Genomic DNA, 12,188 nt, shown 5'->3' on the forward strand with positions numbered 1-12,188 from the left:
CACACCAGTCACATTGTACCTGTGGATACTGGTAATTTAAAGAGGTGCCTGCGGCTACTGAAGTGGAAGCAAAACCACCACGCACACCACAGGTGAACGGCATAGTTGCATGATAAACTTTACAGCTGTGTTGTAGTACTGGAGCAAATCTGAGTTGTTCCCTCCAAAAAATCTTCAGTTCCCCCCAACCACACTCTAACCCACGTTGTTCCACAATTCTACAAAACACCAACACACAAAAAAACCCCACCCAAACACACAGAAGCCTGTTCAGACCAGACACTTGAACTTCCACCGTGCAGAGCTCATCCATCCCTCTTTCCTCCAGAGACAAGCGCACCCATTAACCTTAACACATGCCTACACTACTCCCTCTGGTATTTAAAGCTCCATTTCTCAGTCGGCAAGATGATGATCACTCAATCTGCTAGTGTTTTACAAAACCATGCTTATTTTTTACCCTTTTCAAAACAGCTCTCCATTTTCTGGCGGGGGGGGGGGAACCCAAACCAAAAAACCCCAAAGCAAACAAAATACCACCAAAACACAAACCAACCAAAATCCCCTACACTAACAACGTGTAGTAAAAGGTATCAGAGTTCACTTTATTCCTCTCTTTCCAAATCTATCGGTTTTTCAGCAAACACAAGAAGTATGGAAGCAGCCTAAAGCAACATTAATACGGTTTTGAACGCTTCTTATAACTCAGGTGTGATATTTACCCGAACGCTCAAAAATCATGGAAAAATAGTTTCACTTCCTGGTGGTGCAAGACTGCTCCATACAAAAATAACCCCAAAACCACCGCTCTTAAAAACCCCCACATGAACAGACTACTTACGATTAAGGATTGTCCCTTGCGACTCTGTCCAGTTATCACACTGCAAAATCTGAGTTTACTTGTGTCTTACAATAGTGTGCGTACTTGAAACAAACAAAAAAAAGGACCATTTTTCCAGTGCAAGAGAACGTGCAAGGGCAGGTGGGTGTTCCCGAACCACCCAGTGAAGAAGCGTTTGCTTCCGACAGGCAAGCGGTGAAGGTTTCTCTTCAGCTAGCTTGCTGCAGCAAGGCCTCAGCCTACAGCAGTTTGAGCAAGATGACCATGAAGGAGAGAATGTTCCATATGCCAAAATCAAGAGCTAGACATCTGAACTCTGAGCAGTATTCTCTGGAGGCTGTGCTGAATATTGGGGGAACTTGAATGTGTTTATCGCACTACAGTTTATTAAAAAAAAAAAAGAATTTTCCATAGAGGCAACATGGTTTCTACTGGAAAACAGAGAGTTCCCTCTTGGGCGACAGCGTGCACACAGGCTCACCCACAACAATCATCCAGCTCCCAGTTTCCAACGTGGTCACCCTGACAGGTGCAAAGGCACCTCCAGCTGCAAATAAACAGGGTCGCTGAAATCCATCCCTGAAGCAACCACCTGTGCCTCCATTCCCGAGCCAAAGACCTACCCCGAACCTCCTCCACGCAACTGGATGGACACAAAATCCACTTACCTCTAACTATAAATCTGCGAACGCACGCGTGAAGACCACTTACTTGTGCCATCATCCGGCTCGAAGCTGCCAGTGTTGTTCCACGTGTTGTTGTTGCTATTCCCGTAGCTCTCATCCGTGCCGGCCGGCTCGGCATAGTCAGCTGGGTTGAAAGTTCTGTAAGAAATATGAGGATGGAAATTTTTGCTCCCTCTCCTTAAGTGTTTTAAAAGCAACTGATTTTATTCAGACCATGACACATTTCAGAGTCTCAAAAGACAGTTCTCTCAGCAGAGGGATGTTTCAGCTACACCAGCCGTTCCAAATTTAAGTTAGCATGATGCAGTTTTGGCTTTATTAACAAAAAAAGGAAAATTGGAACACAAACGCCTGACGCAAACAGTACTATTCATGCACAAAGACTTTTATTTGTACCAGTGAAACTCACCCCATGCCTTGGGCAGAAAATCTTCCCCCTCGCCTTCCAGAGCCACCTGTAAAACACAAACATATGCACTGCTGAGCACCTCTCTTGACTCTGAGTCACCGGGAAAAGAAACACTTGAACAACATATGGAGTTCTGATGCCCAGAACATGAAAGTGGTGAGGATCTTCCTGAGTTGATGGGATTTCCAGCAGTGTCTTTAGATGTGTGGGCATGACCTCAGCTGGCTGGCAGTATAATTAGCAATGCATGATTCCAGGCTCAGATGAGGTTTCCAGCTGGCACAAACCATAAGTGCCAGACCCCAGGTTCTGATTTCTGCAGTGTGTGTCCTCAGCAACAACTCCTGAGCAGCACAGACTTTGTGGGAAAATGAGTTTCTGCCGCTGAGTACTTGAAAACCAAGCCAAGCGTTCACACAGCAATGGTGCCCAGAGACATGCGGAAGAATAGGGAGGATCCAGATTCTGTTGCTAACAAGCAGTTGGCCCACCTGCAAATAGCCACTTTAGTTTTCTTCACTTCCCACACCTATACAGTAAAGCCCTATTTTTTTTCCAACTCCACACACGAGAGGCAAGAACTAGATACTGTTTCTAGCATGCTTAAGACGGGGAAGCAACACGTAGGCACTAAGCGTAATTATGAGAACAGAAAAATCAAGTGCTTATTGTCAGTTTGGCAATTCCTCCCATAAAAGAGGCTTTCAAACCTCATGGAGGAGATAGCTATGCTGACGTAACTCTTCTCCTCCCACCCCCTCTGACCTCAAACCCCATGTGTACCTCGGCCTCGGCCACGTCCCCGCCTCCCTCTTTCCGTGCCTCTTCCAGAAGATCCACCGCTCTTACCGCCGTCTAGTCCATTCTCCTGGCCCCGAACTGAAAGACAGAACAATGCAAAGACAATTTCAAGACTCACCCTGCTTTAGGGAGGATGCAAGACCAGACCTCAAACACCAAAGCACAGTAGCTGTGTGGGAGACCGTGCCGCCAAACACTCCCACAGCTTCTTTTATTTAAGCTGATGGTACTGAGGGTATCACCCAAGGAATCATCTCAGGCAAGGGAGCATCAAACGGAATGCCACACACCCAAGGACGGTTTTCCTCAAAAATGCATCTGCTTAAGAAGCTTTACTGACAGCTTTTATGAAGCACAAAGTGCCTCGGGGCGCATTGTGACCGTTACGGGTGTTATTAAAGGGCAGGTCCATACACTCTCTTCCACGGCTGGCACCTCGCCCCCGCCTCGGTGGCCCGCCGCGTCGTCTGCTGAAATCCCGATCCCTTTCCCGGTTTTCTTTGCTTTCTTCACTGGGTTCTGTCTGTCCACTCTCCTTCTGTCCTGAGACACCCTTCTTCTTCCCGACCATTTCCCAGGAATGCTGAAGGTTTGCAGAGGGGAAAGAAGTTAATCATAGTTTGGTCGATGCAGGATGCAAACACATGCATATTTAAACATGCTACAGACAATATAACACGGGTTTCCAGAAAAACGGTTCCCAGACCGATTTTTTTTAGAAGAGTCTATCAGCCTACACACAGTACAGCTTCTGCCTTCAAGGAAAGCTTTCGTACAGCTGACTGGCATGCAGTCTGAGGTACCAGGAGATGAGATATTCTACTTCTGCAAAGATCTACTAAACCTCTTAAACAGAGCGGGCATGATACTCAAGATCAAAGCGTGGATAAATTTATCACAGAATCATTAAGGTTGGAAAAGACCTCTAGGATCACTAAGCCCAACTGTCAACCCAACACCCCCAGGCCTCCTAAACCATGCCTGAAGTGCCATGGCTACATGTGTTTTGAACCCCGCCAGGGACCGTGACTCCCCCACCTCTCTGGGCAGCCTGTGCCAGGGCCTGACCCCTCTGGCAGGGAAGACATTTTCCCTCACACCCAACCTAAACCTGCCCTGATGCAGCTTGAGGCCGTTCCCTCTCGTCCTGTCACTGGTGACTTGGGAGCAGAGACCAGCCCCCCCCTCACTCCAGCCCCTCTCAGGCAGCTGCAGAGAGCGAGAAGGGCTCCCCTCAGCCCCCTCTTCTCCAGACTAAACCCCCCCAGCCCCCCCAGCCGCCCCCCAGCGCACTTGTGCTCCAGACCCTGCCCCAGCCCCGCTGCCCTTCTCTGGACACGCTCCAGCCCCTCAAGGCCCTTCTTGTCCCGAGGGGCCCAAACCTGAGCCCAGCATTCGAGGTGGGGCCTCCCCAGGGCCGAGCACAGGGGCCCCATCCCTGCCCGGCTCCTGCTGGCCACACCAGTGCTGACACAAGCCCGGGGGCTGGTGGCCTCCTTGGCCACCCGGGCACTGCTGGCTCATGCCCAGCCGGCTGTCAGCCAGCACCCCCAGGGCCTTCTCCGCCGGGCACTTCCCAGCCCCTCTGCCCCAGGCCTGGGGCGCTGCCTGGGGTTGGTGTGACCCGAGGGCAGGACCCAGCCCTTGGCCTTGTTAAACCCCACACAACTGGCCTCGGCCCATGGATCCAGCCTGCCCAGGTCCCTCTGCAGAGCCCTCCTGCCCTCGAGCAGATCGACACTCCCGCCCAGCTCGGTGTCATCTGCCAACTGACTGAGGGTGCCCTCGATCCCCTCGCCCAGATCATTGATGAAGACACTAAACAAGGCTGGCCCCAACCCTGAGCCCTGGGGAGCCCCGCTGTGACCGGCCGCCCGCTGGGTTTAGCTCCGATCACCGCAGCTCTCTGGGCTCGGCCGGCCAGACGGTTTTTTACCCGGTGAAGAGTCTACCCGTCCAAGCTGTTATCCTGTTTAGTGGAAAAAAATACCCTGCCATTTCATATAGGTCACTGTTTTGGGGAGCTCTCAGAATAACCCAGGTAAATGTTCCAAAGTGCTCTGCAGTCAACATTTCCAGTTAAGTTATTCTCTCAGATGCAGAGTGATTTAACAAAACCCCTCCCCCAAGCAGCAGCTCACAGGGAGGGGAGAATCACAGAGTTTATCCAACAGGCAAGTTCAAGTCATCCCAAGTTCAACTGTAAGAAGTCAAGCACGCCTCCAGCTTACTGCTGTGGGCCTGCATTGGTTTATTTTACAACAGCCTGCAGCAGTTTCTTACCCTTAAACTGATGCTGCACACTGTTAGAACAATTAAAAATAGTCACAAGTCATTGACAAACACCTGAAAACAGAACTGACAGACAAGTAAACAGCTGGTTTTGGATGCAACATGCAGGGATGGTGACAAAAAAAAAGCCCAAACCCTAAAAACCACCAATGAGGCACAAACTGCCTCCAAACCCCAGGCTTCTGAAGTCTCTCCCCACAGGTATCTGGCTCAGAGGAAATTTCGGAAAATATTTACTCTGACTCCTGTAATTTTAAGCCAAATCTAACCCAATGCAGCTCCTTTACTGTTTGAAATACGGTATGTTGTGAGTAACTAGCTCAGCAGGTGAGTGGTCTTCATCAGCATGGGAGTATGTGAGCAATTAGCAAGCCTGTTTCTTATCAGAAAATCCCCTTTCTGGGATTGCTGCACAAGCTGAATCCAGGCCAGAAGCAGTTCCAAGACCGCTGGCCAATTACAGCGCAGACACTGCCTGCGCTCCGTGCTGCGGGTACCAGCCCGCAGGCCCCCCATGGCACTGCAGCCTGGAGAAGTGGCAGGCACTCGAGGGCTTCACCCTGCCAACTCCGCTTCTGCCTCTACAAATCTTCCGCAGTAGCCATGTCCTGCCCTGCCTCTCACGCTGCTGGGCATTTCAGCTGCTCGAATAAAGGAGGTACTGCTACATAACACGGTTTGCTGTACACTATCCTGGATGCTATTTTCCTCAGAAACGGGTTTATCTAGGAAATAAATTGCTGCGATAGCAGGAGTTTGTCATTTAACTAGAAGCTGCCGGTTACAAGGGATGTGGAGGAAAATAAAGTCACGGCAGAGCTTTGCCTCGACAATGTGTATTTGTATCATCCCCCTTTCTAAAAGGATTTTCCAACAGCTGTTTTGTTCAGTTGTCAGTGGAAAGGGCTTTCTAAAGGCATGGAAGAACCCTTACTCGTGACGTACTGAACTTGGCCGGTGCCAAAGGCAGCAAAGCACCTGACACTGGGTAGCAGCTACGTTATATAGCCCGAGCTGTCCAGCTCATCCATCCATGCTCAGCGCTAATAATGAGCAAAAAAAATGAGCTAATGCATAATATTCTGAAGTGATATTTAGAGCCTCAACTCTACAAAGAGTTGAGTCAGCTTCAGCCAAACCAGGGCACTGGGAGGATACGTTTTATCAGCGGCAGTTTGGAAAGGTCTGATATTAGTAGGCTTTTTACTGGGCTGTAACAGAACTTGAGTCTCTGCTGTCTTTGTCACAAAATGAACGACATCCCACACACCAGGCGGAAGGTTCCTCCTAAGCAAGTGCTCACTTGTTCTCCGAGCTGACTTTGGCTTGCCCGAGACAGGCATCTGGGTGAGTGACAGCAGTCGAGCCTAACTCCCCAGAAAACAAACAGCAAAAAGGCCCTCAAAAACGTGGCACGGGCAGCAGCGCACAAGCCAGTCAGCACACGGCTAAGAAGTGAATGATGTTTAGGGCCAGAGATACACAACTGCATTACCCTAAGAGAAACGAACCACAGCTAATGCATACCTGCCTTTCAACACAGGTCACTCAGCCCTCGTGGGAAAAGATAAGTTACTTCACACTCACAGCAGTGTGGAAGCTTGTACAGATGCCACTGTGCTGTTGTCAAAGTGCTTGGATTCAAAAGGAATAGGAAGTAAATGATTTATTGCATTTTCCCCTCTATTCCATTGGGCTTGCTGGCCACACCTGTATTCTGGGCAAACCTACAGGGAGCAGCGTTAAGAAGCCAGGACACAATCGCACTTTACGTGCTACTTGTGGAACTAGCCAGTCATTTTGGCTCTCGTTATCTAGACATTACTGTGTGTCTTGTCTCCAAATATGCAGTTACACTGAACTAGGCCTCACCAGATTTACAGGACCCAATCCTACCGTGTCCGGATTGCCCTCCAGCAGCACGTTGATGGCTCTGTTAACATCTCCGTTGCAGTCGTGCAGAGCAATCACACACTCGTCCTGATTCTTGCCTGTGATGTCGATCAGCTGTAGAGAAAACAACTCCACGGTCAGCACGTTCCAAACCAAGACGGCACCAAAATCTCTGTGGATCTCTTAGGAGGCAAGCAAGCTGAATCCCAAACCAGAAATCCTACACAGAAATGCCAGGGTTTGGAAGTCTCCCCAGCCTTCTCAGCTTAATTATGTCCCCTCAACAAGAAGTAACTGAGGGTGGGAAATTTGGAGTTACCATTGTTTCACCACAACCCAACCTACAACTTCCTTTTCTCAGGATAACACCATTCCCTGCATTCTGGAGCTCAACACTGGGGCAGGCACTAGAGGCCCTGAAAAACAGGCCAGTCCAAGGAAATCCAGGGAGCAGCTGGCCACATCCCTCCCACCCCCCAACACGTTCACAGTACTCTCGGCATCAGTCTCGCCTTCCCATCAGAGTTCACCCTCGCTTTCCACAACTCACTTGTTTCACCTTCTCCTCAAAGTCAGCATCGTTGTGGTCCGAAATCATCTGTGCAAGTCGAATCTGTTCTGCAGTGGCCTAAAGAAATCACATGGAGAGAGAAAGCACGGTTAGGGCAGCTCATTTCCAACAAACCTTCCTCCAAAGGCCATACAGCTTCCCTGAGATCTCTGGAAAGGAATCGATATGACGAAGAGGAGGCACAAGAGTCAGAAAGAGCAAAGGTTCAGAAAATCAGATGGAAGAGAAGCGAGTGAAGGGAGTCTGGAAGAAAGGGACGTACCGCTGGACGGCCTTGCGGCACCAGGTGAGCAACGATCACCTAAACTATGTCCGTTTTGAGGCAGACCTTACCACCGCCAGAACATCAAGACTCACTGCGGGCGGCTTCTCAGCCACTTGGATTCACTAAAGTGAACGGGGAATGGTCAGATGGAAGTAAAAACAAATCTCAGCCCCCGCTCCCGCTCGGAGGCACCGATGTGGAAATCCCACTGTCAGTGGCCGCTCAATTAACCTGGCTCTGCGAGCAGCGCCCTGCAGCACACGGGAAGTTCGTTAGGCCAAGCCCAGTCATTAGCACTGGGCCAGGCAGGAACGCCTGGTCGCTACCTCCAAGCTAACTGGTTTCCATGGACGCTGCCCTTACCTGCGGCCGCTGCTTGTGCTGTGTCTGGCTCTGTGTCTGTGTCTGCTCCCAGTTCCCCCGGGCTCGGTTAGTGCCCACCGATGTCATCATTTACAGTATATACAAATAACAGTATTTACAAGGTAGAACTCTGTGGTGGGTCAGGGGAAAAAAGAGAACAGACTGTTAGAAACCAAAAACAAAAGGCAGGACCAAGACTGAACGATCGCGTGGGTGAGGCAGCCAGTACATCCATCGCAGGCCCCCTCCCTCCCCACCACTTCCCCAAAAGCCACAGCGGGCCAGCCTACCATTTCCACATGCCCCCAAGACAAAAAGGCCACTTGTACTTCTCGAGGTTTCTCTACCGCTACCAGGGCAGAGCACTCGGAATGAAACATCACCTGCATCCAGGTGGGAACAATCGGGACCCAGGAGCAGAAGTACTTGGGGAAAAGGGTTTAACGACTTGCTGCTAAAATGCAAGGGTGTGAGCGGGCACGGATTTGCCGTGACTGGGGCCGTAAGAGGCTGCGGCCAGCAACTGCAGCAGGGAATGCCTGGAAAAAAGCTCTGAAGAAACTGTGAGAGCAGAACATCTGAGAGCCTCAGACACATCAGCTACTTCCCCTTCTCCTTTCTTGCCTTCAAAGCAGGGCAGGGGAAGCAAAAACATTCCCGTAATAAGTGGTGCTACAAGTTTGTGGGATATTGTTTTAAAAAATACCGCCCTTGTAGAACTGCCCATTTTTGCTTGCTTCAACTACTCCCCACAACTGGAAATACTAAGATTTCTTCTACCAGAGTATTCCAGATTAAAAAAGTACCAAAAAAGTGAACTAGATGTCAACAAGGAATAACAGCCAGGAATGTCGTTACGTTACTGCTTGAGGCAAAACATCAGGCCATGGAGCGTCCAAAGCAAACGGAGTTTTATCGCCTCAAACTGGGCTTCTGGCCCAACCCGGATGGTTAGAATGGGATCAGCACCGAGTTGTTTCATCCCGCCTGTCCGTCTCCCAGACACAAGAGATGCCAGGCACATCCCAAGTCATCAGCGGGACTTGCTGCTTCTGACCCCCAAAATCTCAATAATCACAAACTTCCCATTTTGAAATATTAACAAGACTGCGACACCTTCCTCCAAAGCAGCAGGGTCTGCTCCAGGTACTGGTCCTGCAGGCAGATGCTCGGGACAAGGGAAGGAGCCCGCAGACAGAGCGTAAGAGTGGGGAGGAAACCCAAGTGAAAGGAAAATCCAACCTTCAGTATGTGATCTGAAACATTGCTTGTGAACACCAACATGGCAGCACAGAGCAAGACCTGGAGCGCATAGCAGGGAAAGCTCAGAAACAGCATTAGCAAACAGCCCTGGAAGAACTGGGGAGTCTCTTGTCAAAGTCCACGAGCACAGGGCTCGATGCACACGCCAACGCTGCTGCTCCCGTCAGCTTCTAAGCGTGCGTTTGTAGGCAAGTTTTCAAATGCAATTGCTCCCGCAGCTTCCCACAAAACCTCCGAAGTTCACCCTTTGGGGCCACCCATGCCTCGCGGCAACTTAAAGACACAGTTTTCCAGCTATACAGTGCCGTTTCTTATCAGGAAACAATCCAAGCTACCTGTCCAGTCACCAGAAGCCCCCGAGGTGCGTGTGACACTGAGCAGATCTAAGGAAGAGCACCAAACCTGGACTTCACCCAAGGCAGAGCAGACAAAGCCTCCTGGGCTACGCAGCCGTCCCTCCCACGCTCCACGTGGGCTCTGTCCGCACGGTATTTATTTTCGCTCTCCACCACTACGTCTCTTCCAGCTCCAAGTGTTTCACGCACAAACAAATTGTCATATTAAACCAATTTGGCAGCAGACCTGCAGGCCCAGAGGCAAGCAATCCTGCGTGTTTGCAGTAACTTAATCTGCAATTTCAATAGGATACAGTTCCAGCAGCCTGCCGCCCCGAACCTTTGTGCAGTGGCTGGGCATTGTTCAATAGCTGCCACGCACCGCTCTGCCCAGCTGCATTTCTGCCACAATTAAATCATGATTATTTCTTCTTTTACATGTAAAACCACAAGAAAAACATCTATTAGAGAAATATCAGCCAGGCCCTGACCCTGCTAAGGGTAAGCAGGCATCCTCACGCAACACCCCAGGTGCTGCACTGAGGGAAGAGGACTTGGCTGCTGCCAATTTCTTGCTCAGTCCTGTAACTTCAGTACGGCTCACGGGCAACATCTGACTGGAAATCTTGGTTATCCTGACACTTGAACAGGCCCTGTGCAGAATAAGAGTTTACCAGTTCAAAGCAGTTTTCATCAGAAGTGTTTTACCCACCGCCCCCCTCTTTTTTTCTCTCTCTTCTTCCAAAAGTGCATATATAAACCCATAAATATTCACCCAGAAGGATACGATAAAAAAGGGCAACTCCAGCCAAAGCGAATCGTGGCTGATCCATACCAGACAAACCGCATTAAACCAGGCGAACGCTTCTGTTTCAAGACAGAAAGTGATGCATTCGCACAGAATTTAGGGAAAACAAAAAGCTCCGCAGCTACAGGTTACAAGATCTTTTCTTGAAAGAAGCTGCAAGTTAACGTGACGTGCTTTGCCGTTACCCCTTTTCCTTTTCTGAGCACACCGCTACTCGCCTTCCACGTCTAGAGAGGAGTGAGTCTTGGCTACATGAAACGTGAAGTGCGGAGTCTCCGGAAAAAGAGGTGATACAGAAACGTAACGAACGGTTCATTTTATTAGAAATTTCAGGTAAGTTACAATTTTAGAACAAGGATCTGTCAGTCACATCCGCTATCCCTGGCTGCGTCAGGCCTGCCAGCTGATGCTAGGCGAATGCCGGCACATCCCAGCCTCAGTTTCCCTGATCTGTTAATACAGAAAATTGGTATTTCCATCCCCCTCTGACAAAGCTTAAATAACACGTGCAAAAGGCTCCTAAGCTCCGAAGGAAAGGACCACAGAGGGGAAAGGTTTTGGAAAGATTTTCCTAGAATATGGGACAGAATAAGCACCCGAAGGAGCCCAACACGGGGGGCCGCTTTACCGGTGTCGTGGCTTTTCCTCCGGAGCACACTGCAGCTGCAAACCCAGCACCGCCGGTGCGTGCAGAGCACAAGATATTTTTTGTTTTGGGGGGGTGGGGGAGAGGTGGGGGTACCCCCAGATACGCCATCAGAGGACCCCGGCTCGGTCGCCGCCGGGGCGCCCCGCACCGGGGCGGAAGCGAGCGCCGCGCAGGGCCTCGCGCTGGGCACGCGCCCGCGGCCGGGGGACTGCTCCGGGGACCACCGAACCGGCGCCGCCCGAGCGTTCGCGCGGGGCCCGGCCCGCACTGCTGCGCCGCCGCCGGTGACGGCCCCGGGGCGCCGCCGCCGAAAGGGCGCCGGAGGCGGGGCCGCTTGTACGCGCGGAGGCCCGCGAGCGCGGCAGGAGCGGGCGGAGCGGCCCCCATTGTTAGCGGCGGGGCCGGGCGGGCCCCGGGAGCACGGCAAGGCCGGAGCCGCCCCGGCCCCGCGGCCCAGCGAGCCCGGCCCGCGGCACACAATGGGGGCGAGCGAGCGGCCTGGGCGGAGGGAGGTGGGGGGGGGGGTCGGCGGGACCCGCGGGGCCGGCCGGGAGCCCCCGCGGCGGCGCGGCGCCAGGCCGGGCCCGCACCCGGGAGGCGGGCGAGCGCGAGCCGCTTCCGCCCTCATGGCCGCGGCCGCCATTCCCCCCCCCTCCCCCCCCGCCGCCCGCCTCCAGCCCGCCCTCACCTGCGGCGGCCGCGCGCTACGCCAGCCCCCGGCTGCAGCCCGGCCCACTAGGCCGCGCGGGGCCCGGCGGCGGCGGGGGCGCGGCGGCCGCCCCCGGAGCGCAGCGGCGCGGCGGGGCGGGCGGCGGCGGGGTCGGGCGGACCGAAGGGCGCGCGGGGGGGGGGGCCGGGGGGGGCCGGGGAGCGGGATTTAAAGGGGCCGCGCGCAGTTACCGGAGCCGCCGCCGCCTCCGCGCAGCCAACTTTACCTGGGTCTCACCACACTGACAACTACCAGCGGCGCCCGCCCCCATCACGTGACGAGGGCGCGGGGGCGGGGCCAGCC

At 52.5% G+C, this 12,188-nt stretch overlaps 1 protein-coding gene across 17 annotated transcripts in view; it reads right to left on the minus strand.

Moving 5' to 3' along the window:
• Positions 1–12,174, minus strand: part of UBAP2L (ubiquitin associated protein 2 like) — a 32,226-nt gene extending 20,052 nt beyond the window's left edge. For 15 of the 17 annotated variants that reach the window (XM_075075322.1, XM_075075320.1, XM_075075321.1 and 12 more), the window contains exons 1-8: positions 12,112–12,174; positions 8,122–8,251; positions 7,473–7,550; positions 6,926–7,036; positions 3,152–3,320; positions 2,720–2,815; positions 1,937–1,982; positions 1,553–1,665 (exon numbers count right to left, since the gene is read on the minus strand). In XM_075075322.1, the coding sequence (XP_074931423.1) occupies positions 1,553–1,665; positions 1,937–1,982; positions 2,720–2,815; positions 3,152–3,320; positions 6,926–7,036; positions 7,473–7,550; positions 8,122–8,211 (703 nt within the window). In that variant the 5' untranslated portion in view covers positions 8,212–8,251; positions 12,112–12,174. Of the gene's footprint in view, positions 1–1,552; positions 1,666–1,936; positions 1,983–2,719; positions 2,816–3,151; positions 3,321–6,925; positions 7,037–7,472; positions 7,551–8,121; positions 8,252–12,076 lie in introns of all 17 variants that reach the window. The other 2 variants (XM_075075313.1, XM_075075306.1) reach the window with 2 other exon arrangements.
• Positions 12,175–12,188: the final 14 nt, after the last annotated feature.

This window comes from Phalacrocorax aristotelis, chromosome 25 (genome assembly GCF_949628215.1).
Source record: "Phalacrocorax aristotelis chromosome 25, bGulAri2.1, whole genome shotgun sequence".
NCBI classification, from domain to species: Eukaryota; Metazoa; Chordata; class Aves; order Suliformes; family Phalacrocoracidae; genus Phalacrocorax; species Phalacrocorax aristotelis.